This window comes from Jaculus jaculus, chromosome X (genome assembly GCF_020740685.1).
Source record: "Jaculus jaculus isolate mJacJac1 chromosome X, mJacJac1.mat.Y.cur, whole genome shotgun sequence".
NCBI lineage: Eukaryota > Metazoa > Chordata > Mammalia > Rodentia > Dipodidae > Jaculus > Jaculus jaculus.
In genome coordinates, this window is record NC_059125.1 from 134,433,186 (window position 1) to 134,456,557 (window position 23,372).

General features: G+C 41.0%; 1 protein-coding gene across 2 annotated transcripts in view; it reads right to left on the bottom strand.

Annotated features, from left to right (window-relative positions):
• Positions 1-3,200: 3,200 nt before the first annotated feature.
• Arhgef6 (Rac/Cdc42 guanine nucleotide exchange factor 6) overlaps positions 3,201-23,372 on the bottom strand; it is a 164,790-nt gene continuing 144,618 nt past the window's right edge. For both annotated transcript variants that reach the window (XM_045140179.1, XM_045140180.1), the window contains 10 exons: positions 20,183-20,269; positions 19,098-19,176; positions 17,717-17,859; positions 16,376-16,501; positions 14,812-14,832; positions 13,481-13,574; positions 11,732-11,809; positions 9,397-9,496; positions 6,852-6,906; positions 3,201-5,557 (listed from right to left, as the gene is read on the bottom strand). In XM_045140179.1, coding sequence (XP_044996114.1) covers positions 5,417-5,557; positions 6,852-6,906; positions 9,397-9,496; positions 11,732-11,809; positions 13,481-13,574; positions 14,812-14,832; positions 16,376-16,501; positions 17,717-17,859; positions 19,098-19,176; positions 20,183-20,269 — 924 coding nt within the window. In that variant the 3' untranslated portion in view covers positions 3,201-5,416. The remainder of the gene's footprint in view (positions 5,558-6,851; positions 6,907-9,396; positions 9,497-11,731; positions 11,810-13,480; positions 13,575-14,811; positions 14,833-16,375; positions 16,502-17,716; positions 17,860-19,097; positions 19,177-20,182; positions 20,270-23,372) is intronic.

A 23,372-nucleotide genomic window follows, 5' to 3' on the forward strand; every position in this document is an offset into this window, starting at 1 on the left:
GGCTTTATGTGGGTAGTAGGGAATCAAATCCAGGCCATCAGGCTTTGTAAGCAAGCACCCTTAGTCATTGAGTATTCTCTCTGACCTATCTTAGATTTTGGTTTCGGTTTTTGAGACAGATTCTCAAATTCTCTTATTTTTAGAGCTTTTATCTATTGGTGGGGCCAGAGAATGAATGGCTGTGCCAGGCCCTCTTGCCACTACAAATCAACTCCAGGCACATATGTCACTTTGTACACATGGCTTTATGTGAGTACTGGGGAACTGAAACTAGGCCTGCAGGCTTTGCAAGCAAGTGCTTTTTACCTACCAAACCCAAATACAATTGTTTTCTTTATTTCCTATATTTTAGTTGTTTGTTTTTTGTTGTTGTGGGTTTTTTGTGGGATTTTCTTTTTTTGAGGGGGCTGGCCTGGAACTCACTCTGTAGTCCTAGGATGGCATTGAACTAATAGTGATCCTCCTACCTCTGCCTCCCACGTACTGGGATTAAAGGTGTGTACCACCACACCCAGCCTCAGGTTCTCAAATTCTTGCCTCAGTCTGCCAAGTGCTTGAACTACAGATGTACACCACCATGCCAGATTTGATAAATGATAAGGATTTGGGCACATTTCTTATTCACCTGTAATATTGTGACCATAGTTAACTAATTTAATTCTGGTTTCATAAACATATTACTTATACCCATGAAAAAAGTAGGGCAGGAGTAAATGAAATACTCAATAATAATTGTGTCTAGAGAAACAGAAAAATGAACAAAGTATAAAATATTACTGTCTTGGTTATTTGATATGAAGCAAATAGCTACAGAATGAAAGTGTGTGTTATGGCATGCTTTCAGCACAGGAGCCCTCCTCTTCAAGAAAAATGACTGCAGTCTCCTGGGCTTCCAGAAGGAACATCTTTTATGCCATATTCAAGTATTTCTACAAGGCCTGATAGCACTGTCTGGGCAGCTGCTCTGCCTAAGGCTTTAAACTGGTCCAGAGCACTCTGAGACAGATCTTTTTGCTAGTGAACCACATATTCATTAAAACAATGAGAAACATTGGGTGTGGTCATTAACTCTGGAGCTAGGTGCATAGACTCTTAATCTGGGCCTCTTATTTATCAATTTTATCACTATGGATAAATCCATTCACCCCAGCCACAGTGCCCTCATCTGTAAAGTATGAGTGAGAACATTATTTTACAGGGTTAATGATTCAAAGAAGGGTTGGGCAAAAAGTCCCTAGCAGATCATAATGTAAAATGCACTGAGGTGGGGTGAGATACCATGTAAAACCCTGGGCTGGGGATAGGGTTCATTTGGTAGAGTGCTTGCCTAGTACTTGCATGAAGTCCTGGGTTTAATCCACAGCATTACATAAAACCAGGCCTGGTAATGCAAACATAATCCCAGCACCTTGGAGGTGGAGGCAGGAGATAGAAATTGAAGGTTATCCCAAGCCACAGTAGGAAAATTAACATATCTTGCCAGAATGTTTCAAGGAATATGACAAGAACAGATAGAGATAATTCACCTATTGGGACCAGAAGAAGAAAGGCAGAGAAATTATTCAAGTTCAGTATCATGGGCAGATGACACTTGCTCCCTACTGTACAGAGATAATCACACCAAGAAATAGAAACTCATGTGAAAAAAGTACAGGCAGGTTGGGGGAGGACTGGGGAGAATGAGCAACCGAAAAATTTCAACTCTGGGCTGGAGAGATGATTGAGCAGTGAAAAGCATTTGCTTGCAAAGCCTGACAATCGGGTTTGATTCCCCAGTACCACGTAAAGCCTATTGCACAAAGCGGCACATGCATCTGGGTTCATCTGCAGTGGCAGAAGGCCCTGCACATCCATTCTCTCGTTCTCTCATAAATAAATATTACAAAATTTCCATTCCCAACTTATAGACTGTCTCTACTCCTTCTCACATTTTTCCAAAAGAAAAGAAATCAGTATATTGAAGAGTTATCTACACTCCCATGTTCATTACAACACTATTCAGTTAAGCTGTAGAATCACCCTAAATCTCTGTGAATGGATGGATGCCTAAATGTGGTCAGCATACACAATGGAATACTATTCAATTAAAAAAGGAGAAAATCCTGTCAGTTTTATCAATATGGATGAACACAGAGGACATTAGGCCACATAAAATAAGTCAATCAAAGGAAGACAAATAGTGCATGATCTCACTCATATGTTGATTATTAAAAAAAATTCAGGGCCAGAAAAATGACTCAGAGGTTAAGGTGTTTGTCCATAAAGCCTAACGACCAGAGTTCAATTCCCTAGTACCCACGTAAAGCCAGATGCACAAAGTATCACATGTGTCTAGAGTTTGCAGAGCCCATTCTCTCTCTCCCTCCCCCTCTTTCTCTCTTTCCCCTCTCCCCCTCTCTCTTCTCAAGGTGTAGTGGCACATGTCTCCAATCCCAGTACTCAGGAGGCTGAGGTAGGAGGATCACTGCGAGTTTGAGGCCAACCTGAGACTACATAGTGACAGTGAGGCCCTACCTCAAAATAAAATTTAAAATGATAGAAATAGAATAATACCAGGGATTAGGGTGGGAAAGGAAGATTTTTATCAAACTATACACAGCTTCAGTTAGACAAGAGTTTGTGAGATTTATTATGCAAAATAATGACTATAGTTAGTATTGTTTGCATAGTTCAAAAGTTAAAAGAGAGGGCTGGAGGGATGGCTTAGTAGTTAAGGCACTTGCCTGCAAAGCCTAAGGGCTCATGCTCGACTATCCAGGTCCCATGTAAGCCAGATGCACAGTGATACAAGCATGCAAGGCTGCACATGTGCACAAAGGGATGCGTACGTCTGGAGTTCAATTGCAGTGGCTGGAAGCCCGGGCATGCCAATTCTCTTCCTCTCTCTGTCACTCTCTCATTCTCTCTTGAATATAAAAGGCCAGTCTGTTGGGCTTGCCTCAAAACAAATATTTAAAAAGAGTATTTTAAATGCTCTCACCACAAAGGCATGATAAATATTTGGGATGGTAGATAGGCTACTTAGCCTGATCATACCACAAGGTATACATGTATTGAAACATCACACCGTATGCCATCAATATGCAATTATTTTTCAACAAAAATAAAATTAAGCCTTAGGAATTAAGAACTAAAATAGAAATCTTTCTGCAACCAGCCAGCAAAAGAAGGAACAAAGAACCTTATTTTATAAAGCACAGTTTATTTTGTTTATTGAAAATGTCAATTTTAAAAGTCTTTAACATAAAAACAAGTTAGAAAATTTGAGTTTGTGTAAGAAGGGACATGACAGAGAAGAAACTGAAATCCCTCTAAGGGAAGCACTTTAACTACAGAGTAACAGGAACCCATTTAAGTATTGTAAACAACACAACTATGGAGACACTGCTGTCAGGTTAACATGGCTTCTTTTCCTTTATAATATCATTTAGTATGTAAGCGCAGGCAGCACTCTGCACAAGCTTCATTACCCAGAGTACCATGGGCCTCTCCTCAGAAGGGCCAAATCCCCAAGACATGCATACATACACATTCCTTTAAAAAATAAAGGCCTTCCCATGTCCTAAGCAACCAACTAAACTATTTGGTAACCACAGAAATTGTTTCCTATGGACAGTTTGCACACTTACTGCAAGCTATTGACTATCCACACACAGAACACAAGTGAAGATCTGGGTTGTTTTTGTTGTTTCTTGTTTAAAGTTTCAGGTGAAAGATGTCTTATCTAAATTTCTGTGCATAAGAACAGCCATTCTTAGAAATCACTCTTCAGCTTCCAAAGGTGGCTGTGTGTGACTGACTGAGGCTGACTTGGGAAATACTCCATTTCTTGTGGATGCTGTACAGTCTGTGGGGTGGCAGGAGAAAACAGCCCTGTACCATGAGAGCTTTGGAACCATGAGCCCCTTAGTACCAGAAACAAAAACAGGGAAGGTTCCTCACCAAGCCAGGTGTTTCAAGCTTCAAATTTGGTTTCAAAACAACATTTAGAGGCACCCCTCAGACATAGTTGTAAGACAGCATTTATTGCCTGAAGGGCTTTCTAATTCTCTTTCTTGTGACCATCTCCATGTGGCCAAATGCTGCCCTAACTCTAGGAGCAGTGGGAATGGACTACACTGATCTGTCCAGAAGCCTTGACTGACCACAACAGAAGTACTGTTCTATGACTCCTCTCAACCTGTTTTCTCACTTCAGATTTCTGGACTACATACAAGGTTGACGGGTTCACATAATAAGCAACTTGACTAAACAGGCACAGCCACTGGAAAGGCCCTTTTCTTTTGGATCTACAAACTGGACCACAGCACGTTTCTGTACATAATGATTAGAGGCCTACTCACGAGAGGCCAAAGTTTATAACTTTTCATAGCGGAAACAGGAGAGCTATAAAGTGAATACAAGGAGTCTACTAGGGTGCAGTATCTTCTCAACACACATTGTTTTGAAGGATTAAAGGGCACAGTTTGAATAGTCACAGTAAAGTCACTGTTCTCAGTCTAGCTACATTGTTTAAAAGGTGAACAAAGCACATCCACACTAGTTTGCACACCACTTGGCATGGCTGGCTAAAAGCACTGGGGAGGTAGCAAATCCACTCAGAGGCAGGAGGCAGGATGTGGAGGGGAGGGAGTTGAAAGCTACCATGCACAGGAAAGAGCTGCTCCCCTCTGCTGCCGCCGGGAGGATTGCCCTGTACAATTTGCTGATGGATTCGGTGCTGGCATGGACGGCCAGAGCACCTGCCTCACTCAATGTACATCAGCACAAAGGGAGTAAGGGCACTGCACTGTTCTTGGTCTTAGCAGAAAACAGATGGCAATGATCCTTTAAAAACAGGAGTGAAGGGTGCCATGTGACAGTTGTTCAGGTGGTAAATGCAGCTGAATCATTGGGCAAATGTGATAGATAGTCCTCACCTACTCTAGACATAGCTCGGGAAGCTTTGCCTCCATCCAATTAGATACAGAAGGGATCCTGGGCATAGTGTTGGGGAGCACTAGGTTCACATTTGATATACCATGGCCAGCTGCTTTGTGACAATAGCCTGCCCAACATGTGTGACCCCAGGCAACAGCTACCGCAGAAGCCCTGTGAGATGAAGGCCGTGTGCAGACCATGGAGTCCATCTGTCTGCATTGGCTTTCCTGCTCTGATGAAATGGAGAAGACTCTGGAGTCATTTCTACCATCACCTCCTGCTGTTGCTCCTGTTGAAACAAGTGATCAACCAACCAATAACCAAACAATGAACACACAGGTGAACACTCACAAACACACACGCACAGAAAGTGAGAAAGAAAAGGACATGGCACTCCAACACAAAACAAAAGCCAAAGAAATGCATAAGAGTCCAGTTATTCAGCTGATCCTTTCCAGAAGTGCTGAAGACACACTGTCCAGCTGCACAGTGGTGGTTATGGAAGAATCGCGGTCTTGCTACCAGGTTCAGCTCGAATGCACTCATCTGTTTGCTTCAAAAGCTTCCAGACCAGTTTTTCCAGGTCCCTTCTTGACTTCAATTCTTCTTCCAGGCATTGCTTCATTCTCTTATTTTCCTAAGATGGAAGAGGCTTGTCCATTACTGAGCCAAGGGAGTCCTTCCCAGGGTCCCTCCTGCCTCTCCTCTTGACACTCTTCATGCTTGAGGACTTTCTGTCCTCAAATCCGCCCCCCAACAGCTGTGCCAATGATTTTTCTGCCTGACTCTAACCAGTCTGTCACACTCTGCTGCCCTGAAATGAGAGCTTTCTCTAAGACTGGACCTTCCCTGGCTCTCTTCTCATGCCACACTTTTTCACCTAAGGTTTCTTCTCTTTCAATACAAGTGTCTATTAAGGGACCCTCAAATATCTCTGATACCAACTTCATTTCCTAAGCACTGGGCCTATAATCTCAATGCCAGATAGCCAGATAGCCAATTATAAGCATATCAAACTCATGAGGTCCTAGGTGAACTCATTGTCTTCCCCATCACTCCTGGTCCCTCGTCTTGGGCTCCCTGACCTCTGAGAGATCACCACTATAGCAAATTTGGTACCCAAGGAATATAATTCCTGCCTTCTCCTAATCCAAGCATCATGCCATATGCCACAGGTTCCATTTGTAGTGTGTCTTTCCTTCCATCCACTCTCCTCCCCACTGACTCCAATGTCCTGCCTCAGGTCAGGACCTTGCCATTCAGAGTTTGAAAAGTATCTCCTAGGTGCTCTTCCAGGCCATAGTCTCTCCACTACTATCTATGTTGTCAACAGGCACAGTCACCCTGGGTGCACAGGAACAGTATGTATCATGAAGCACTGGGAAAAAAATCTCCACTAGGTCCACCAAGCATGGACTATAGATGGTCTATAGTCCTCTTTTCCTCCCTTCCCTCCCTCCATCTCTCTTCCCTCCTTCTCTCCCTGACTGCCTTACTTGCTTCCTTTTTTATAGGGCCTTGCTATGAATCCAAGGCTAGCCTCAAACCCATGATCCTCCTGCCTCAGCCTCCCAAATAGCTGAGATTATAGGCAAGTTCTACAACACTTGGATTTGACTTGTGTTCTCTAAAGATATCAGGGAATAGGAAAGTCATAAGTAGGTTTGGGACCTACTGCAAACTTCTGAGTAGCAAGCAAGCCTCAGAAATTTAAATTTGCCACTGGTTGAAATAAAGCCTATTTAAAAAAAAAGAAATTTAAATTCAAGCCCATGCAATTAAACCTACCTTGGTGCACATGAAACATATAACAACCCCACCCAACCCAAGAACCTTGTCCCTGAACCTTTCCTAACACCCTCTTCTAGTGGGTGGTAAGGAAGACAGAGTGATTCTGTTGTCTGAGAAGATATCCTTGAATATTTCTTTACCTGCTTCAGCTCTTTGACCTCATCCTTCAAGGCATAAACAGTGTCAACAAGGCTCCTATAATGTACAGAGAAAATTCAAAGATGAATGTCTGAGCAGGATATGTTGTTAAGTACCCCTTAACTCTATAGATCTCTGAAAGCAATGGACTTTCTAACTGAAGGTACTGCTCTCAATAGTCCTTACATTCTTTCTATTCTTGGAAGAACAATCCTCACCACCATGCATGACACCATTTCTACACTGCCTCCTTTCCCATTCCAGCCTGTGTAACCAGAAAACAAGAGGTAGGGACCAGCAGGTTTTCATTTTTGCAGATTGACAGTGAAATTGGCAAAAAAAAAAATGTATATGCCATAGCTACACCACCAATGTTTTATTCTGCTCACCTTATGAATTTAGGCCTACAATTAAGCTAACACAACCATCAGTGGGCATAGTTACCATGTATGTTATCATCTATGTGCCTGCTTAGAAATCTTAGATCTACTCTTAGTGAATTTTAAGTAAATTTTCAGCATTATTAACTATAGTCATCATATTGGATGTTAGAGCTGCTAAAATTTAATGATCTTACATAAGTAGCACTTTCTATCCTTTGACCAGCATTACCCATGTCAGCCTCTGGTGACTACTATTCTGCTTCTATGAGCTCAGTTTTTTTAAATATTATTTATTTATTTATTTGAGACAAAGAGAGGCAGACAATGAGAAAGAGAGAGTATGGGTGTGCCAGAGCCTCCTACCACTGAAACAAACTCCAGATGCATGTGTCACTTTGTGTATCTGGCTTTACATGGGTACTGGGGAAGGAAACCCAGGCCATCAGGCTTTGCAAGAAAGCTTTTAACTGTTGAGCCATCTCTTTGGCTCAATGTTTTCTTTAAAGAGTCTCATTGTAAGATTTTGATTATTTTAGCTTGCTTTAGGGCAGGAATAAATACCACTTACTGTACAGTGGGCTATAATGAGGCCCTGACAATACTACTATAGCTATGCTATAGCACTATCCTCTCACTCAGCTGACCCCACAACCACCTCATATAAACAAAGTGATGGCATTAAAAAGAAAACAATACAAGATAAAGTGCCCTGGCTAGGTTGTGCAACTATGCTCTCCAACTCTTTCAAGATAAGCTTATCAACCTAGGTTCCAGTTCTGATCTTGCCACTTCCTACTTCTCTGACCATGAGTATCCAGTTTCCTACTCATATTCTCTTAGTTACAGTTTCTTCACATATTATAAGGTATAATACTACATTCCCTAAAGGCCTCACATAGTTGTGAAGATTATTATATCCATAATAATAATAATAATTAGGATTCCTGTCATTTGCTGACTACTAGTCTTTATACTTATTATATTCAATCACATAACTTAGACATCATTACTTTTATCCCTATTTTACAGATGAGAATAAAACAGGGCCAGAAAGGTGACAGAACATGCCCCAGAGCAATGTGTAGTAAATTGGGAGCAAACTGAGAGTTGAATCAAGACGGTTGTTCTCTTAAGCCTAAGAGCTTTACCATATTTAATGTTTGTAAAAAATTTGTGTGTGTATATATGTGTGTGTGTGTGTGTGTGTGTGTGTGTGTGTATTATAGTGTGTTTGTGTGCACAAGTACAGGCATACCCATACCACCACACATATGTGGAGGTCAGAAGACACCTATCATGATGGTCCTGGCCTTCCACCTCATCTGAGGCAATGTCTTTTGTTCATGACTCCTTTTGCAAGCTTTTGGGAAATTCCCTGTCTCTTCTTCCCTTCTTGCCATAGGTACACTGGGATTACAGAAGCCTACCCAAGCTTCTTACTTCTGTACAGGATCTGGAGATCTGAATCCAGGAACTCACAATTGTGAGGCAAGTGCTTCATCCACTGAGCCATCTTCCCAGCCCTTGTTTTACCATTATGCTACATCACTTTGTAGGGCAGATGTGAAGGTCCATTAATGAAGAGAAGCATGTGTTGTCCCATGCAAAGGCAGTTCTGACTTCAAAAATGACTCAAGTATAATGACTTGGATACTTTGTGGGGTATTTTTGTATGAGCTCGAAGGTATTAAACCTGATTTCCTCTGTAAGTTACACTAGCTACTATGAAAGGTTGGCAAAAGACACAGTCTCCCTGAATCCTATTTTCCCTATCTGTAAAAGTGAGGAAAGTCATGCTTGTCTCACTGGATTGCTATAGGACTTTAGATGAGTCGGGCATGTGAAAGTCCAGCCCCTAACTTTAAAACTGTGAGTAGCAATGCTTTGGGCGGGGAAGTGGGTTCTGTAGCCTTCCCTATCTGGAGAAGGCATGTCTCTGGTGCTGAGAAGCTGCTTACTCCACAGGGAAAGAGGCTTCTCTGGAAGATTCTGGCCTTTTGGCTCGGCTTCCCCTTCCTTCTGCTCTCCCCAAGATCCCAACTGAATGCTCAGCAGTGCAGGCTCCCTTTGTGGGTCAGGAGGGGAGCAGTTCTCAGAGAAAGACCCACCCTCCACTTCGCCCAGCCCACAGAAAATCCAGGAAAGTTGTTGTTGCTCTACTCACTTCTCCTCCATGACAGTCTGCCCATTGCTTCTGGTTTCTTCAATGATGAGTTTCTCTTCCTCCGGGAGGAAGACTTGTGGGACAGAATCTTTGCGGGCACCTACAAGTGAGGATTACAGGACGAGGAATGGGGAGTTACAAGCAAAAAGTATTTCTAGGCCTTGATCTCTTCCCCTGTCATGAGAGCTGGGGTTTTCTTCACAGCATGTTGCTCCCTTGCAGTCATAAGGCAGTCATGCACATGTCCTGACTAAGTTTTCCTGACATGAGGGACTCCAAATAGCAAAATGACATGATCTGATCTCCAGGAAATGGCACTTTGCCTCAAGAAAAAATAATATGATAGAGCCACTGTGATACCTGCTGTCAAGTCCAAGATGCTCAGACTTTCCTAGTTTGCTTCCCTCAGAGCAAAGAGTTGCCCAGTGATCACTGTGTCCCCGCATATCACCAGAGACTGACACATCACTATGCTATGGTATTCTGTAATTTTGAAAAAATTCAGATTGAGTGTAGCACTACTCTGGGACACCACATGCTGCAGGGCATCAGAAGCAACATTCCTACTCGGGATTCCTTTGCAGTCCTCTAGGAGAATGTACGGTCACTTAAAATGAATTTGGTCATTAAGAGTAGAGTACAAGATTATCATATCAGCAAGCTTGAGCGTTCTCACAAACTCTATCCAGACTGTCCCTATTCTCTGGACCAGAAGAGGTGATGGATGGAAGGTCTCATGAAACAGCTCTCCCACATTTTCAAACTCCCCATGCTCACTATAGATCCCTCCACTCTAAACTCAGGTGCTTAATATTTGATGTTCTGGGTCACTAGCCCCTTCAGTTGTAGGACAAACTTCCTTCAGAGAAGTGCACACTCACTGCCTTTCCCTGATCATTTTCTTCTTCCCAGAAGGGAGATATGTCTCCACCTTGCCCAGGAAAGAACACTTCATTGATACTTAATAAATACAAGGAGGACAAATGGAGGGATGGATGGATGAATGAATGTTGAAAGTCCGATCAGTTCTGGGGAAATAGCATATGTGACTTAGTGAGATTGGGGGGGGGTCACTGTGATGCTAAAAGGTCTGTTACATCAAGCATGGCACTAGCCACTCCCCACATATAAAGTGGAGGCTTGGGAGGAAGAGGAAAAGTGTGTCTCTTTAGGCCAGATCACATGTCTGTATTTTGCCTCTAAGGACATGGATGTGAAAAGTAGTGGTGGGGAGGAGTGATAAAGTTAGATTTTATATGAAGGACATTCCTTTCTGCTGTCTCCTTTTCTCTATTTCCTAGCTTACACACACACACACACACACACACACACACACACACACACACACACCTCTCACTTTCTTCTTCTGACTCCTCAAGACTTGTCATCAGAACTGAGCATGCATGAAGCCCTAACCAAGTTTTGTCTGTGAAACAATGCCCCCTCTTCATGTCAAAAGTACTGACTTCCTCATCAAATTCTTTCCTCATGACAACATGAGAGATGTGCTACTTTGAAAGAACATACGCAGGCAATCACTCTCTGTGCCAAGTAAACAACTGGTCAGAGGCCATGCAAAATGGAGTACTAATGAACAATTGTTTCTTATGCTGATGTGAAAACCTTATAAGAGGTGTTCTGAATGTCTATGATAATGGAAAACAAAAGACGTACTGCATACAACCTGGATTTTTAAAAGCACCAGGATTCATCAGAAGGCATTATCTAGCTGCCAGGGTTGTAACCTAAAACTTACTTAGGGAAATACCCTCACCTAACAGCTCCCTGACACATTTTATGCATTTTGAAGAGCCCCTGACTACGCAGCTACATTTCCGGATTTTTCAGAGCAACTCTGAAACTTGAACCTGGTAAAGCATTGTTTGCTTCAATATGCAGCTGATCAAAGATAGCATTTTGACTTCCTTTCCAATTGTGCCTATAAGAAGAGATTAGCATCAGTTCACGGACACAGACACTCTCTGGGTGCTTTAATTCCTAACTAGTGCTGGAGCTGGTGATGGTGTGTGTTTGTGTGTTGTGTATGTGTATGTGTGTGTGTTACAAAAAAAGAATGAGCTTTTTAAAAATATTTTAATTTTTATCCCCTTCAGCATTTTTCCCTCTTACATCAGTCGTTTTGGGTGCAAAGCAACAGTGGGTAAACAAACCACTCAGTAGCTAAAACCACCTTATCTGAAAGATTCAGTCCTGCACAGTTGCTCTGCACCAAGTCACCTGTTTTCCACACCCAGCAAACTGAGGTAGTGAGCAGTAAAGAAGAAACGCCAGTCACTAGAGAAAACAGTATACAGAAATCTACTTGAAGCATTACCTTGCTGCAAATTGGCGCTGGTGCAGTAGGCCTCGATTACCTTAAGGATCTGAGCATCTTCCTCCAGAGCAGCCGTACCTGTGAAATTGAATTAGTAATGACTTCTCATGGATATCTGTCTCAGGACCCACTAGTGATGCTATGCACATCACTTGCTAAGGACTAGCAATATATTTTTTTTTTTCTGAAAAGCAGGCAAAAGAGCTGTCCAATACTGGGTTATAACGAATCCCCAGGAGTTCTGGGGTCAGCCTCAGTGAGCTAGCTCAGCACTGTGGGGGTTTGCTCCTGAAGCTCAGAACTCTAAATCAGGGGTTCCTATCAGTCATCTCTTAGAGGTCAGATGATAACCCTGGGCATGGTACTGGCTCCAGCTCTCAGGCAGTACACCACAGCTTTCCTTCCTGTGGGTTAAGTTCAAAGGCACACCTTCTTTAGGAAGTTTCATCATTAATTCCACCCATCTTCCCAACCCACTAGCATACTCATTGATTTTTCCCTCTTCCCTCTGGCCCTCCCCAACTCAGTCTTAAAATGACCAATATGGCAGCACTGAAGGGAATAATCTCATGTGCACTCCCAGGTATAGAAGGAGTTGTGGCTGCAAGAGCTGGAGTCCAGCAAGGATTTGTCTTTATATATATGGAGGGAGGAGGGAGAATCTCATGAAGCCAGGCTAGCTTAAACTCTCTATGTAGCTCAGGTTATGTGATACTGGGGATTAAAACCAGGGTTTCATTCATGCTACCAAAGTGCTTTTCCAACTGAGCTCCATCCTCAGTCCCAAGTTAAAAAAAAAAAAAATTAGCCAAACTGTATATTCAACTGGTACACACAGCACTGCCACCCCTTTGGGAAGTACCACTGACTCCTTCACATGTGTCTCAAAGCATCATGTTCACAACTTTAGGGGCAAATATGGATATATCCCTTAGCTGACTTTGCAGTCAGTTGCTAAGTCAGCCTTGTTTCTGGGTGTCATGAGGCCTTCTTCTTAGTTAACTGAGAAAAACCCTGAGCATTAGACTTCCAGCAGTATTTCTGTTTGCAGGTTTATTTAGTCTATCTGTTCAAGAAAGTAAAAGATAAGAAGAAAAAAAATGTATCAGGTGGTGCTGCCCAGGGATTTGGATCCCCATGAACTTGTGTATGGCCCAGCCAGCCATCTGGAGCGTAGAAGGGCAACAGCGGCAGCAATGACTGGGTGCCTGTAGTATCGATGTGTCTGAGCTAATAAAGTGACTGATGAGGCAGGATGGCTTGGGGCTGGCTGGGTTCCCCCCCCCCAACAGGATGCTGCCAAGTGTCCCTTTCTTCCCCCTGGGGTACAGAGATATTATATATAAAGTCTTGAAATTTGGTGTGTCCTCACTGCTGGGGGCATATGCCCCAGCCCCTGTATCGCCCCTGCTGCTGCCTGGGCAGGGGGGAAGAGGGGCATGGTGCCTGTAATTATTAAACATAAATTCAATTAGAAAATGTATCGAGAGCAAATGGGCCTCATCAGAGGTGCTAAGGCAGGCAGGGTGAAAAGTTCTGTATCATGAAATGGTGCAGATGGTGTTGGACTCAGATGGCAGGAAATGCAGCAGGAGGCAGCTCATTCAAAAGTCTCAGAGGTGAGCAAACTTTTCCATGTATTCTTACAACAGATGATGCTGAGAACAAATTGCTCTAATTATCTGCTTTCACAAAAAATCTCATGGTATTTCACCCATAAATAACTTTCAAAAAGTACAGGACACATACTTTTCCTAATCACATATTCCTCCTCAGATGCTTTTCTCTCAGTCTTTCTTTTGTGAAGGAATTTTTTCATTGTTTTGGGGCTTTTACTTGACTCCTGTAAGGATAAAAGTTACTTCATGAGTTATGATTCTCTTCCAAAATACCAATTAAAGTAGATCATATGAAATAAAACAGAATGCCTCTTTCTTATCTTGATAGAATTGGTTAGGAATGCATCAAAATTTAATACTGTACATAGTAATAAACCCTAAAAAGGTTAAATAAATCAAAAACAATGACATTATACTCTCACTTGCCACAGGGATGAGGATAAGAATGGAAGAAAATGCAGATTCTGCAGAAGGACCTAATGCTATCTGCAAATACTATCTGCAAAGTACCTAGCAAACTTCAGTATTCCTAACTTGGTTTATGTTCCCCACTAATACAACTGAAAGGATGTAGCTATTATTGTACTACATTATGTAGCTACATGATGTACATATGTACATAGTAGTACATAATGTTGCTAATACAATACTTACATCTTTTCAAAGAGCTTCAAAAACCCATTCAAATAAGTTTCTGTAACAGTTGTCCCACGAAGAAAAATATAATTGCCATAAGTTGGATAGGAGAACTAAGACAGTGAGACTAAATAATTTTCCCAGTATCATAAAGAAGAATTTCCCAATGAATAATTCTGGGTTAGGAGTAACATTCCCCAGCCAAGTTTATAGATGAATGAAGCCACAGTTTTGATTAGTAGGCAACAGACATGGGAATTACTGAATTTGCTTTTGCCATATGAACGCCCAGTAAAAGTTCATGGTTAATTTCTAAATAAGTAGATTGGAGTTTAAGGAAAATCCTTCATGATTTTATCCCAATCTTCCATTCTATCTATCTATCTATCTATCTATCTATCTATCTATCATCTATCTATTTTTTTATTTTCTATAAACTAACATATGATGTATAGATAGTTAGTACCTCAAAATAAATATATGAAATAAAGAATTTGAATTTTCTTCACTCAACTAAAGTGGCCCACTTAGAATTGAAAATAGGCAGGCATGAAAAAGTCATGGGTGATCAAAATAATGGGGAAATCTACTAGCATTAAAAAAAGTGAAAATGTGCATTTTAAAGGTAGGACATATAAGGTGACATTTTTATACACAAGCCTGGATTTTTGAAGGAAATACTTACATGTCAGAATTACATCTTCATATTTTAGCCACCAATAATAACAAGGGATAAAACAAGCACAAGTGAAAGTTTCATTCATCAAGGGTTACAGCACAACGTTACAATGTCACTGTAAGCCAAATATATTGTTCTACCCTTACCTTTAAGATATAAGACATCCTCTAAAATGAATATGTAAAGAAAGAGAAGATGAGCGTGAGAGGTCGATGGTTATAATGACCAAATCCATTTATCAATAATTCTAAAACAACATTTGAAATGTTAGTGTTATCATAAATTACACAGAGAGAATATCATTACATTTCCCACATTAGTTTCAGATGCAATATCATCATGCAAAAGTCCAAAGAATACAGTTCTGTGAAGAATACCAAATGCTGAAAATAACTGAAATCACAGTATATAGCAAGAATATATTAATAATTCTCTTCCCCAGCAGAAACAAAGTGATCATGCCTTAGTTTTAATAGATTAGTTATGTGAAGGATTAAGTCAACTTTACCCTTCAAAGCTCACCTCAGTGTGAATTTAGCAACTGATCATTACAAAATATCCATTATTAAAAAGAGGAACAGAATACCATCAAGTGGCACTCCTAGTTTAAGCAATCAAAGAAGAAAACTGGATGATTACAGGTCAATTGCAAAGCAAATCTGTGGGACCATTTCCTGGCCAAACTCTGACTAGACACTCAAGAAAGATATTGCTCAAGGGTCATGTCTCCTATGATGTCAGTTAAAATGGTCAAAAACTTCCTCCAACATCCATATGTTGTTCTTTTTTTTTTTTTTTTACTTTTACTACACTGAAAATTGGAGGCAACAGTTTACTAACACAAAAGCATGGTGGCTTAAATCAAAACACTCAAAATGTAGCCAAGTCTACAAGGCTTAAACACACATTTGACATGGTACATACACTGCCTTGGCACCAAAATGATAAGGCTCATTTCATAACTGTCACCAACTTACTCTTCATGCAGCAAGACTTATTTAAAGAACAGTTATTAATAAATGACTAACTTTTCTTAAATCTGAGACAATTAGAAGTAGATTAGGAGGGGAAACCCCACTGGATGGAAATAGTCACAGCAGGTAGTTTTGGGAGCTAGTGACCAGCGCACCTTGCCTGCAACTATAGAGCAAAAAAGCAGCCCCATAACTCTTTATCTTGGCAGCCCCCTGCCCAAATATCTAATGACCTGTAAGGCTGGAGCTGAGAAGTCACTCCGGAAAAAGACACTCTTTTCATTACATTCTTTTCTTCCTCCCACCACACCAAGTATCACTTTCATAGTTCAAACACTTGGTTTGGTCCTCTAACATTTTATTGATCTGGGTTAATCAAACAAATTGGGTTTGTCTGGTTAGAATTCAACTTCCAATGTACTACTTCTTCTTTGAGATGTGTGTATATGGTTAACTAATTGAAAGAGTTATCATAACCACATGAACAGAAACAGAGGCACTTAATAAGGAGACTGGGAAAACTCAGGCAGTGCACATGAACCCTATGGATATTCAATCAATATCTGTAGATAGGCAATAGGAAAATGAAAAATTAAGAAACACCAACTCTTGGAATTCAAGACTGACTGACACATAGCACCTACCAGAAGTTCTAACACATTCTCACCAAACTGTTTGCAATAAGCTACAAAATTAGCTTGTCAGAAGTATTTTATACCATATGTAGCAAAATTACCTCTTTATAACCTAGGGCTGCTGATGGTCTAAGTGGAGGTGCAGGTCGTAGGCAACTTAAGCTCCACGGTTTTATAATGTGAGGAGGCTCCAAGGGTCCTCGGGGCTGTCCGGTAGAGCTAAAAGACTAGGAAAATGTCTCATGAGATGTTGGCAGTCTGCCATCTGAACCCGACCTTGTGCCACACACTGAGAGAACAATAATAACTTCATTGGATCAGCAAAGCCAGCCATGAAAAGGTAAAGATGGAAAAGCAAAAGTCTACCATTTGAAAACTGGAAGTTTCTACTCAAGATTACAGAATCTCTCTGGAACAGATAAAACTGACTCTCTCCTGTGAGCCTTTGTGGTCTCTCACTCTTTGTCCCTCTCTCTCTCCTGTAATTTCATCCAGTGTAGAAATTTTTTCTCTATAAGACAGAGACGTGAGGTAGCAGGCATCATTTGAGTTCAGTGATGTGTTTGGTACCCCATTTGATGCATAAATAGCTTATTTCATCAGACCACTCTACAACAGACTCAGCAAAGTGAAGTCACTAGCTAGTAATAGACAAACACAATATTTGAACCTAGATCTGATGCCTAAACCTGTGCTCCACCACTACAATACAAAACACTCAAAACAGGAATTTTGACATCATAGGTTTGAGTATTAACAGACAGCACAGCATAGCTTCCATGTCACTCAACAAGGACAGTAAAATCTCATCAATTCAAATACCATGGGTTCTCATTGGTGATAATCCAGAAGGCAATGTTAAAAGTCTACTTTTGAAGCAGGTTACTGAGAAAATGTGAAAGCATGAGTGAGATTACATGACGTTGTTTAAGCATCAGGGAAATAAGCAATTTGTTTTGACTTAGTACATTATGAATATGAGGATAACAGTGACTAAATAAGTAAAGCTTGTTTATAATTCAAACAATTTAGCAGAACTTCCGGTTGGAAATACTTGACTAGCAATTACCTGGAGACATGAATACTATCAAAATTACACACATTTTTTTCGTTTTTTTGAAGAAGGGTCTCACTCTAGCCCAGGCTGACCTGGAACTCACTATGTAGTCTTGGCCTTGAACTCACAGTGATCCTCCTAACTCTGCCTCCCGAGTGCTGGGACTAAAGGCATGTGCCACCACACCCGGATAAAATTACGCACATTCTTAATTTGGATGAGCCTCACAAGCAGTCAGAATTAGTGAGGTTTAACTGTACTTCAAAATCTACAAATATAAACTACCCAAAAATGAAGGGCATGCTTGTTGCTCCTTGTAAGTCTTTAGCAAGCAAGATTTAACAAAGGTCTCAATAATCCCTGGAGAACACAGTGGACTACTTACAGAATGAGCACTGCATGACGATGATGTTTTGGATAATGAACTGCAAGAGGTTGGTCCTCTGGTCAGTCTGCTCAGCTGTTCCAACCATTCCTGAAATTCCTGGTTGTTGTTGCAGTGGACCACAATTCTGTCTACCATGTTACCTGGGTCACCCAATTATAAACATTTGAGAACAGAAGGTAAGAAGCTTGTCTCACACATAAATACACTTCCCTTGGGTGTCTGTTTTCAGGTACCTATGACATAACTGTTTCAATCTTCAATATTAGGAACAGGTAAGTTGTGACAATATATGTGATTATTCCTGTTTGATTTTTAAAATTGTCCTTAATTTATAATGTTTTACAGAAGTTAAAAGTAGTGTAAAACTTCATAATGGGGTTGGAGAAATGGCTTAGTGGTTAAGCGCTTGCCTGTGAAGCCTAAGGACCCCAGTTCAAGGCTCGATTCCCCAGGACCCACGTTAGCCAGATGTACAAGGGAGCGCACACATCTGGAGTTCGTTTGCAGAGGCTGGAAGCCCTGGCATGCCCATTCTCTCTCTCTCTATCTGCCTCTTTCTCTCTCCGTCTGTCACTCTCAAATAAATAAATAAAAATGAGCAAAAAAATTAAAAAAAAAACTCATAATGAACAAATTGACAACCCAGAAACAAACATGCTATTAATCTGGCACAGTCTAAAATAATATTGTACTGGATTTCCCAATAACCAAGGTAGGACACTAGACAACTAGGACGGGCTGCAATCTTTGGGCAAGTATCAAATCTTATGCTCCTTATTGGAAAAAAATATGTATAGCTAAGGCCAAAGGAAATTATTCCAGTCTTCATCACTGGGGCACCAGTGCTCAAGGTACAGCCATTGCACATAAATCACACAGGTCTGACACAGGAAAAGCAGTACAAATTGTCAGAGAGCACTATTAAGGTCTGGCATTTTGCTCAATTTGTGTAGGTTTCATGGCTTCTTGGGAAACTTCTAGAATCACAACCAAGTCTTGCTGATTTACAGACTGATGATAAGACTGGTGATAAAAGTCTACATCTTTGGCTCCTTTGCCACCCTGGACTACATGACACAGAGGGAGAAAATTGTGTTTACCCCAGTCCATGGGGTTATTCTTTTAGCTCTCACAAGTAGCTCTTATGCAAGTAAATATTGGAACTAATGGCAAAGCTGAGGCTTTGAAATGAGCAGAGATGTCTCTGTTCCATCACTCTACCCTAGTTATCCCAGAAAATGGAATATACTTTTCCATATCCATGTAAAAACCTGCTTATGGACTACACAAGCGAAAATAATCACATTTATTTATTTAAATTCCACTTTATTCCAAAAAGGATTTAAAGCAGCTACATGAAAAAGAGAAAACCACCTACCTGTGATTTCAAATGTGCCGTCATTCCCTTCAATTTCATCTAATCTAGTCACCACCATTCCTGCTGTTGGTATTTTTCCCTACCAGCGAAAAAGAACATTCCTATTAATTCTGTGACTGTATATATTTATCTTGGATTTTGTTTTATCCTCTTAGGAATCATTGCTGAATTATGGATAGGTATATTTCTTTAGTATGTCAAAAGATACTGTTTCTCTAGTCTACATTTTAATCAGACATGAAAACCAGGAGGAATGTGTATTTGGCTAACAAACCATGAACTATAAAAATCAGGATTTACAAAACAATTTAATTTTTATCATAGCTTCTTATGAATGGGTAAACAAAAACTCAAATTTTAAGAAAATTGGGAACATAAAATAGGCTACACTAACTCATCATAATCTGTATCTTGGGACCAAACTAAGGGGGATTTAATTTCCTTAATTTCCTAAGTGTTGAGCTTGCATCATAGAAACCTGCATCATGCAATGTGACTGCAATAAGACCATCACAGGAGCAGGTGACAGCTCTACATTTTTCAGTAATAAAGACACAGACTTTGAAAATGGTGATGCTCACTTATCCAACTGTAGACTTAAGATTTTCATTTATACATTCAAAAATTCTTTTTTTAAAATATTTTTGTCCATTTTTTATTTATTTATTTGAGAGTGACACACACAGAGTGAAAGACAGATAGAGGGAGAGAGAGAGAATGGGCGCGCCAGGGCTTCTGGCCACTGCAAGTGAACTCCAGATGCGTGCGCCCCCTTGTGCATCTGGCTAACGTGGGACCTGGGGAATCGAGCCTCGAACCGGGGTCCTTAGGCTTCATAGGCAAGCGCTTAACTGCTAAGCCATCTCTCCAGCCCTCAAAAATTCTTAAGCGGACCTATGATACTAATATAAAGGTCTTCAATCTTAGGAACAGCTATTCTTAGAAACTGTTTAATTACAGTCAAGAGTCAGTACATTCTGCCTCTGTGGGCTTGAGTTTTCAATGCCACAGTAAAGCTATCATATGTGAATAGAAGCCTACTTTCATGTGGTTCCTGCTATTTGTTCTATATGAAATCTACTCACCTGATAGATAAAGCCACTCATCCGAGGACTTGCAGATAACATTATCAAGACACTTGAAAACAGCATTAGATACCGTTCCTCTTTTTCCTGAGGTAGAATAAAAAAATATTAAAGGGATAATAAAAATTGGACAGTTTTGTTTTATATATATATTAACAACTTCTATACTTATAGACAACAACCCATGGTATTTCCCTCCCCTCCCCCACTTTCCCCTTCATAACGCTGCTGTCCGTTATATCCCCTCCCTCTCTCCATTAATCTTTCCTTTAATTTGATGTCATCACATTTTGCTCCTATTATGAGGGTCTTGTGTAGGTATTGGTAGGCACTGCAAGGTCTTGGATATCAAGGCCAATTTCTTGGACAGATTTTTGTAAAAATTTTTGAAACAGTTTATTTGGAACACAGACCTTACATAATCAACTGGAACCTTAGTATTATTTTTTTCTTAAAAGCATATCCAATACAAAAGCACAAAACAAGTATGTATGTTACCAAGTATGTAAGCATAAGAAGCCACACAAGGTATGCAGCCAGAGTGGCATTCTAGTCCTGGATACAAAATATAGGAAAGTCGGGACTGGGGATGTGGTTGAGTGGGTAGAATCCTAGCCTTGCATGCACAAAGCCCTTGGTTTGATCCCCAGCACTGCATAAACTGGGTATAGTGGTGCATGCCTGTATTCCTAATACTGGGGAAGTAGGGACAGAAGAGTTGGAAGTTCAAGGTCATCCTACTACACAGTAAGTTCTAGGCTGGCCTGAATATATGAACCCCTGTCTCAACAAATGAGATAGGGAATTTATTATCAGCTAGTAAGTTTTATTCATAAAATTATTTTTTTTTAATTTTTTTTTTATTTATTTGAGAGCGACAGAGACAGAGAGAAAGACAGATAGAGGGAGAGAGAGAGAATGGGTGCGCCAGGGCTTCCAGCCTCTGCAAACGAACTCCAGATGCATGCGTCCCCTTGTGCATCTGGCTAACGTGGGACCTGGGGAACTGAGCCTCGAACCAGGGTCCTTAGGCTTCACAGGCAAGCGCTTAACCGCTAAGCCATCTCTCCAGCCCCATAAAATTATTTTTTGAAGCAAGCTCAACAGACTGGCCTTTTAAATTTTTTATTTATTTGTGAGAGGGAGAGAGAGAATGGGTGTGCCAGGGCCTCCAGCCACTACAAACGAACTTCAGACACATGCTCATCTGGCTTACATGGGTCCTGGGGAACTGAACCAGGGTCCTTTGGCTTTGCAGACAAATGCCTTAACCGCTAAGCCATCTCCCCAGTCCCAAAGACTGGCCTTTTATAGGAGAGAATGAGAGCAAGAAAGAGAGAACTGACATGCCAGGGCATCCTGCCACTATAATTGAACTCCAGATGCATGTGCCACCTTGTGTGAATCACCTTGTACATCTAGCTTATGTGGGATCTGGGGAGTTGAACGTGAGTCCTTAAGCTTTGCCTTAACCACTAAGGTATCTCTCCAGCCCCAAAAATTATTTTTAATCATTAAGTACAGGATAATTATTGTTTACCTGTATAACAAAGAAGTAAATACTTCTTTAATTATTATCATTTTTGTTTCTCTCTCTTTCTCTTTCTCTCTCTCTCTCTCTCTCTCTCTCTCTCTCTCTCTCTCTCTCTTTCTGTGTGTGTGTGTGGGAGTGTGTGTGTGTGAGAGAGAGAGAGACCATGGATTCAATCCAGGGTTTCATGTATGCTAAATCTGTATGGACTTTATGTTTGTTTGAGACAGGGTCTCACTCTCACCCGGGCTGATCTGGAACTCATTCTATAGACCAGGCTGCCTTGAACTCATAACAATTCTCTTACCTTGGCCTCCTTTGTGCTCTTTGTGCTGGGATTGTAGACACAAGCCAGCACACTTTGCAATTTCATGGGTTTTCATTTGTTCATTTGTTTGTTTTGGTTTTCAAGGTATGGTCTCGCTGAAGTCCAGGCTGACCTGGAATTCACTATGTAGTCTCAAGGTGGCCTTGAACTCACAGTGATCCTCCTACCTCAGCCTCCCAAGTACTAGTATTAAAGGTGTGCATCACCACAGCCACATGCCCAGCACAATTTCATGTTTTGTTTTGTTTTTTGTTTTTTGTGGGTTTTTTTTTTTTTTTTGGTTTAAGGTAGGGTCCCACTTTAACCCAGGCTGACCCAGAACTCTCTCTGCTAGCCTCTCTCTGCTGGCCTGAAACTCACAGATCCTCCTACCTCTGCCTCCTAAGTTCTGTGATTATGGGTGTGTGCCATGACACCTGGCTTTCATCATATTATTTCATTATGTCATATATATGTATATATGTGTGTATTCATTCATAGGGTACAGTGTGACATTTGAATTTGTATATGCCTTGTATAATGGCCAAATCCAAGTAATTGGCATATCTATTATCTTCAGATCTAATTACTTCTTCATGGGAAGCACATTTAAAAACCTCTCTTCTAGCTCATTTTAGATATATAATGCATTATTGGCAGCTACTTTTTCTTTTTGTGTGTTTTTTTTTTTTTTTTGAGGTAGAGTTCCATTCTAGCTCAGGCTGACCTGGAATTCACTATGTAGTCTCAGGGTAGCCTCAAACTCATGGAGATCCTCCTTCCTCTGCCTCCCGAGTGCTGGATTGAAGATGTGTGCCACCATGACTGGCTTTAGCTACCTTTTTGATGACACTTAAGGAACTTTTAACACATAAGGGATGCCTGCTCTGAACTCCTTAAAAGGATATGCAATTATTAGTGAATGTAAAACTTCCATTTGACACATCTTCCTGATGACTGCCTCCATGTCCTCTCTCACATTTGAGAAGATTACCCTTTCAAGGCTAGCGATGCTAACTAGTTGTGGTGGTTTGATTCAGGTGTCCCCTATAGACTTAGGTGTTCTGCATGCTAGGTCCCCAGATGATGGCAATTTGAGAATTAAAACCTCCTGGAGGCGATGTATTGTTGAGAGGGCTTATGGGCGTTATAGCCAGCTTCCTCTTGCCAGTGTTTGGCACACTGGCCTGTTGCTGTTGTCCACCCTCTGCTCATGCCCTCATTTTCCCCTGCCATCATGGAGTTTCCCCTCAAGTCTGTAAGCTAAAACAAACCTTTTTCCCCCACAAGGTGCTCTTGGTCAGGTGATTTCTGCAAGCAAGGTGAACCTAACTGTAACAGAAATGTTCTCT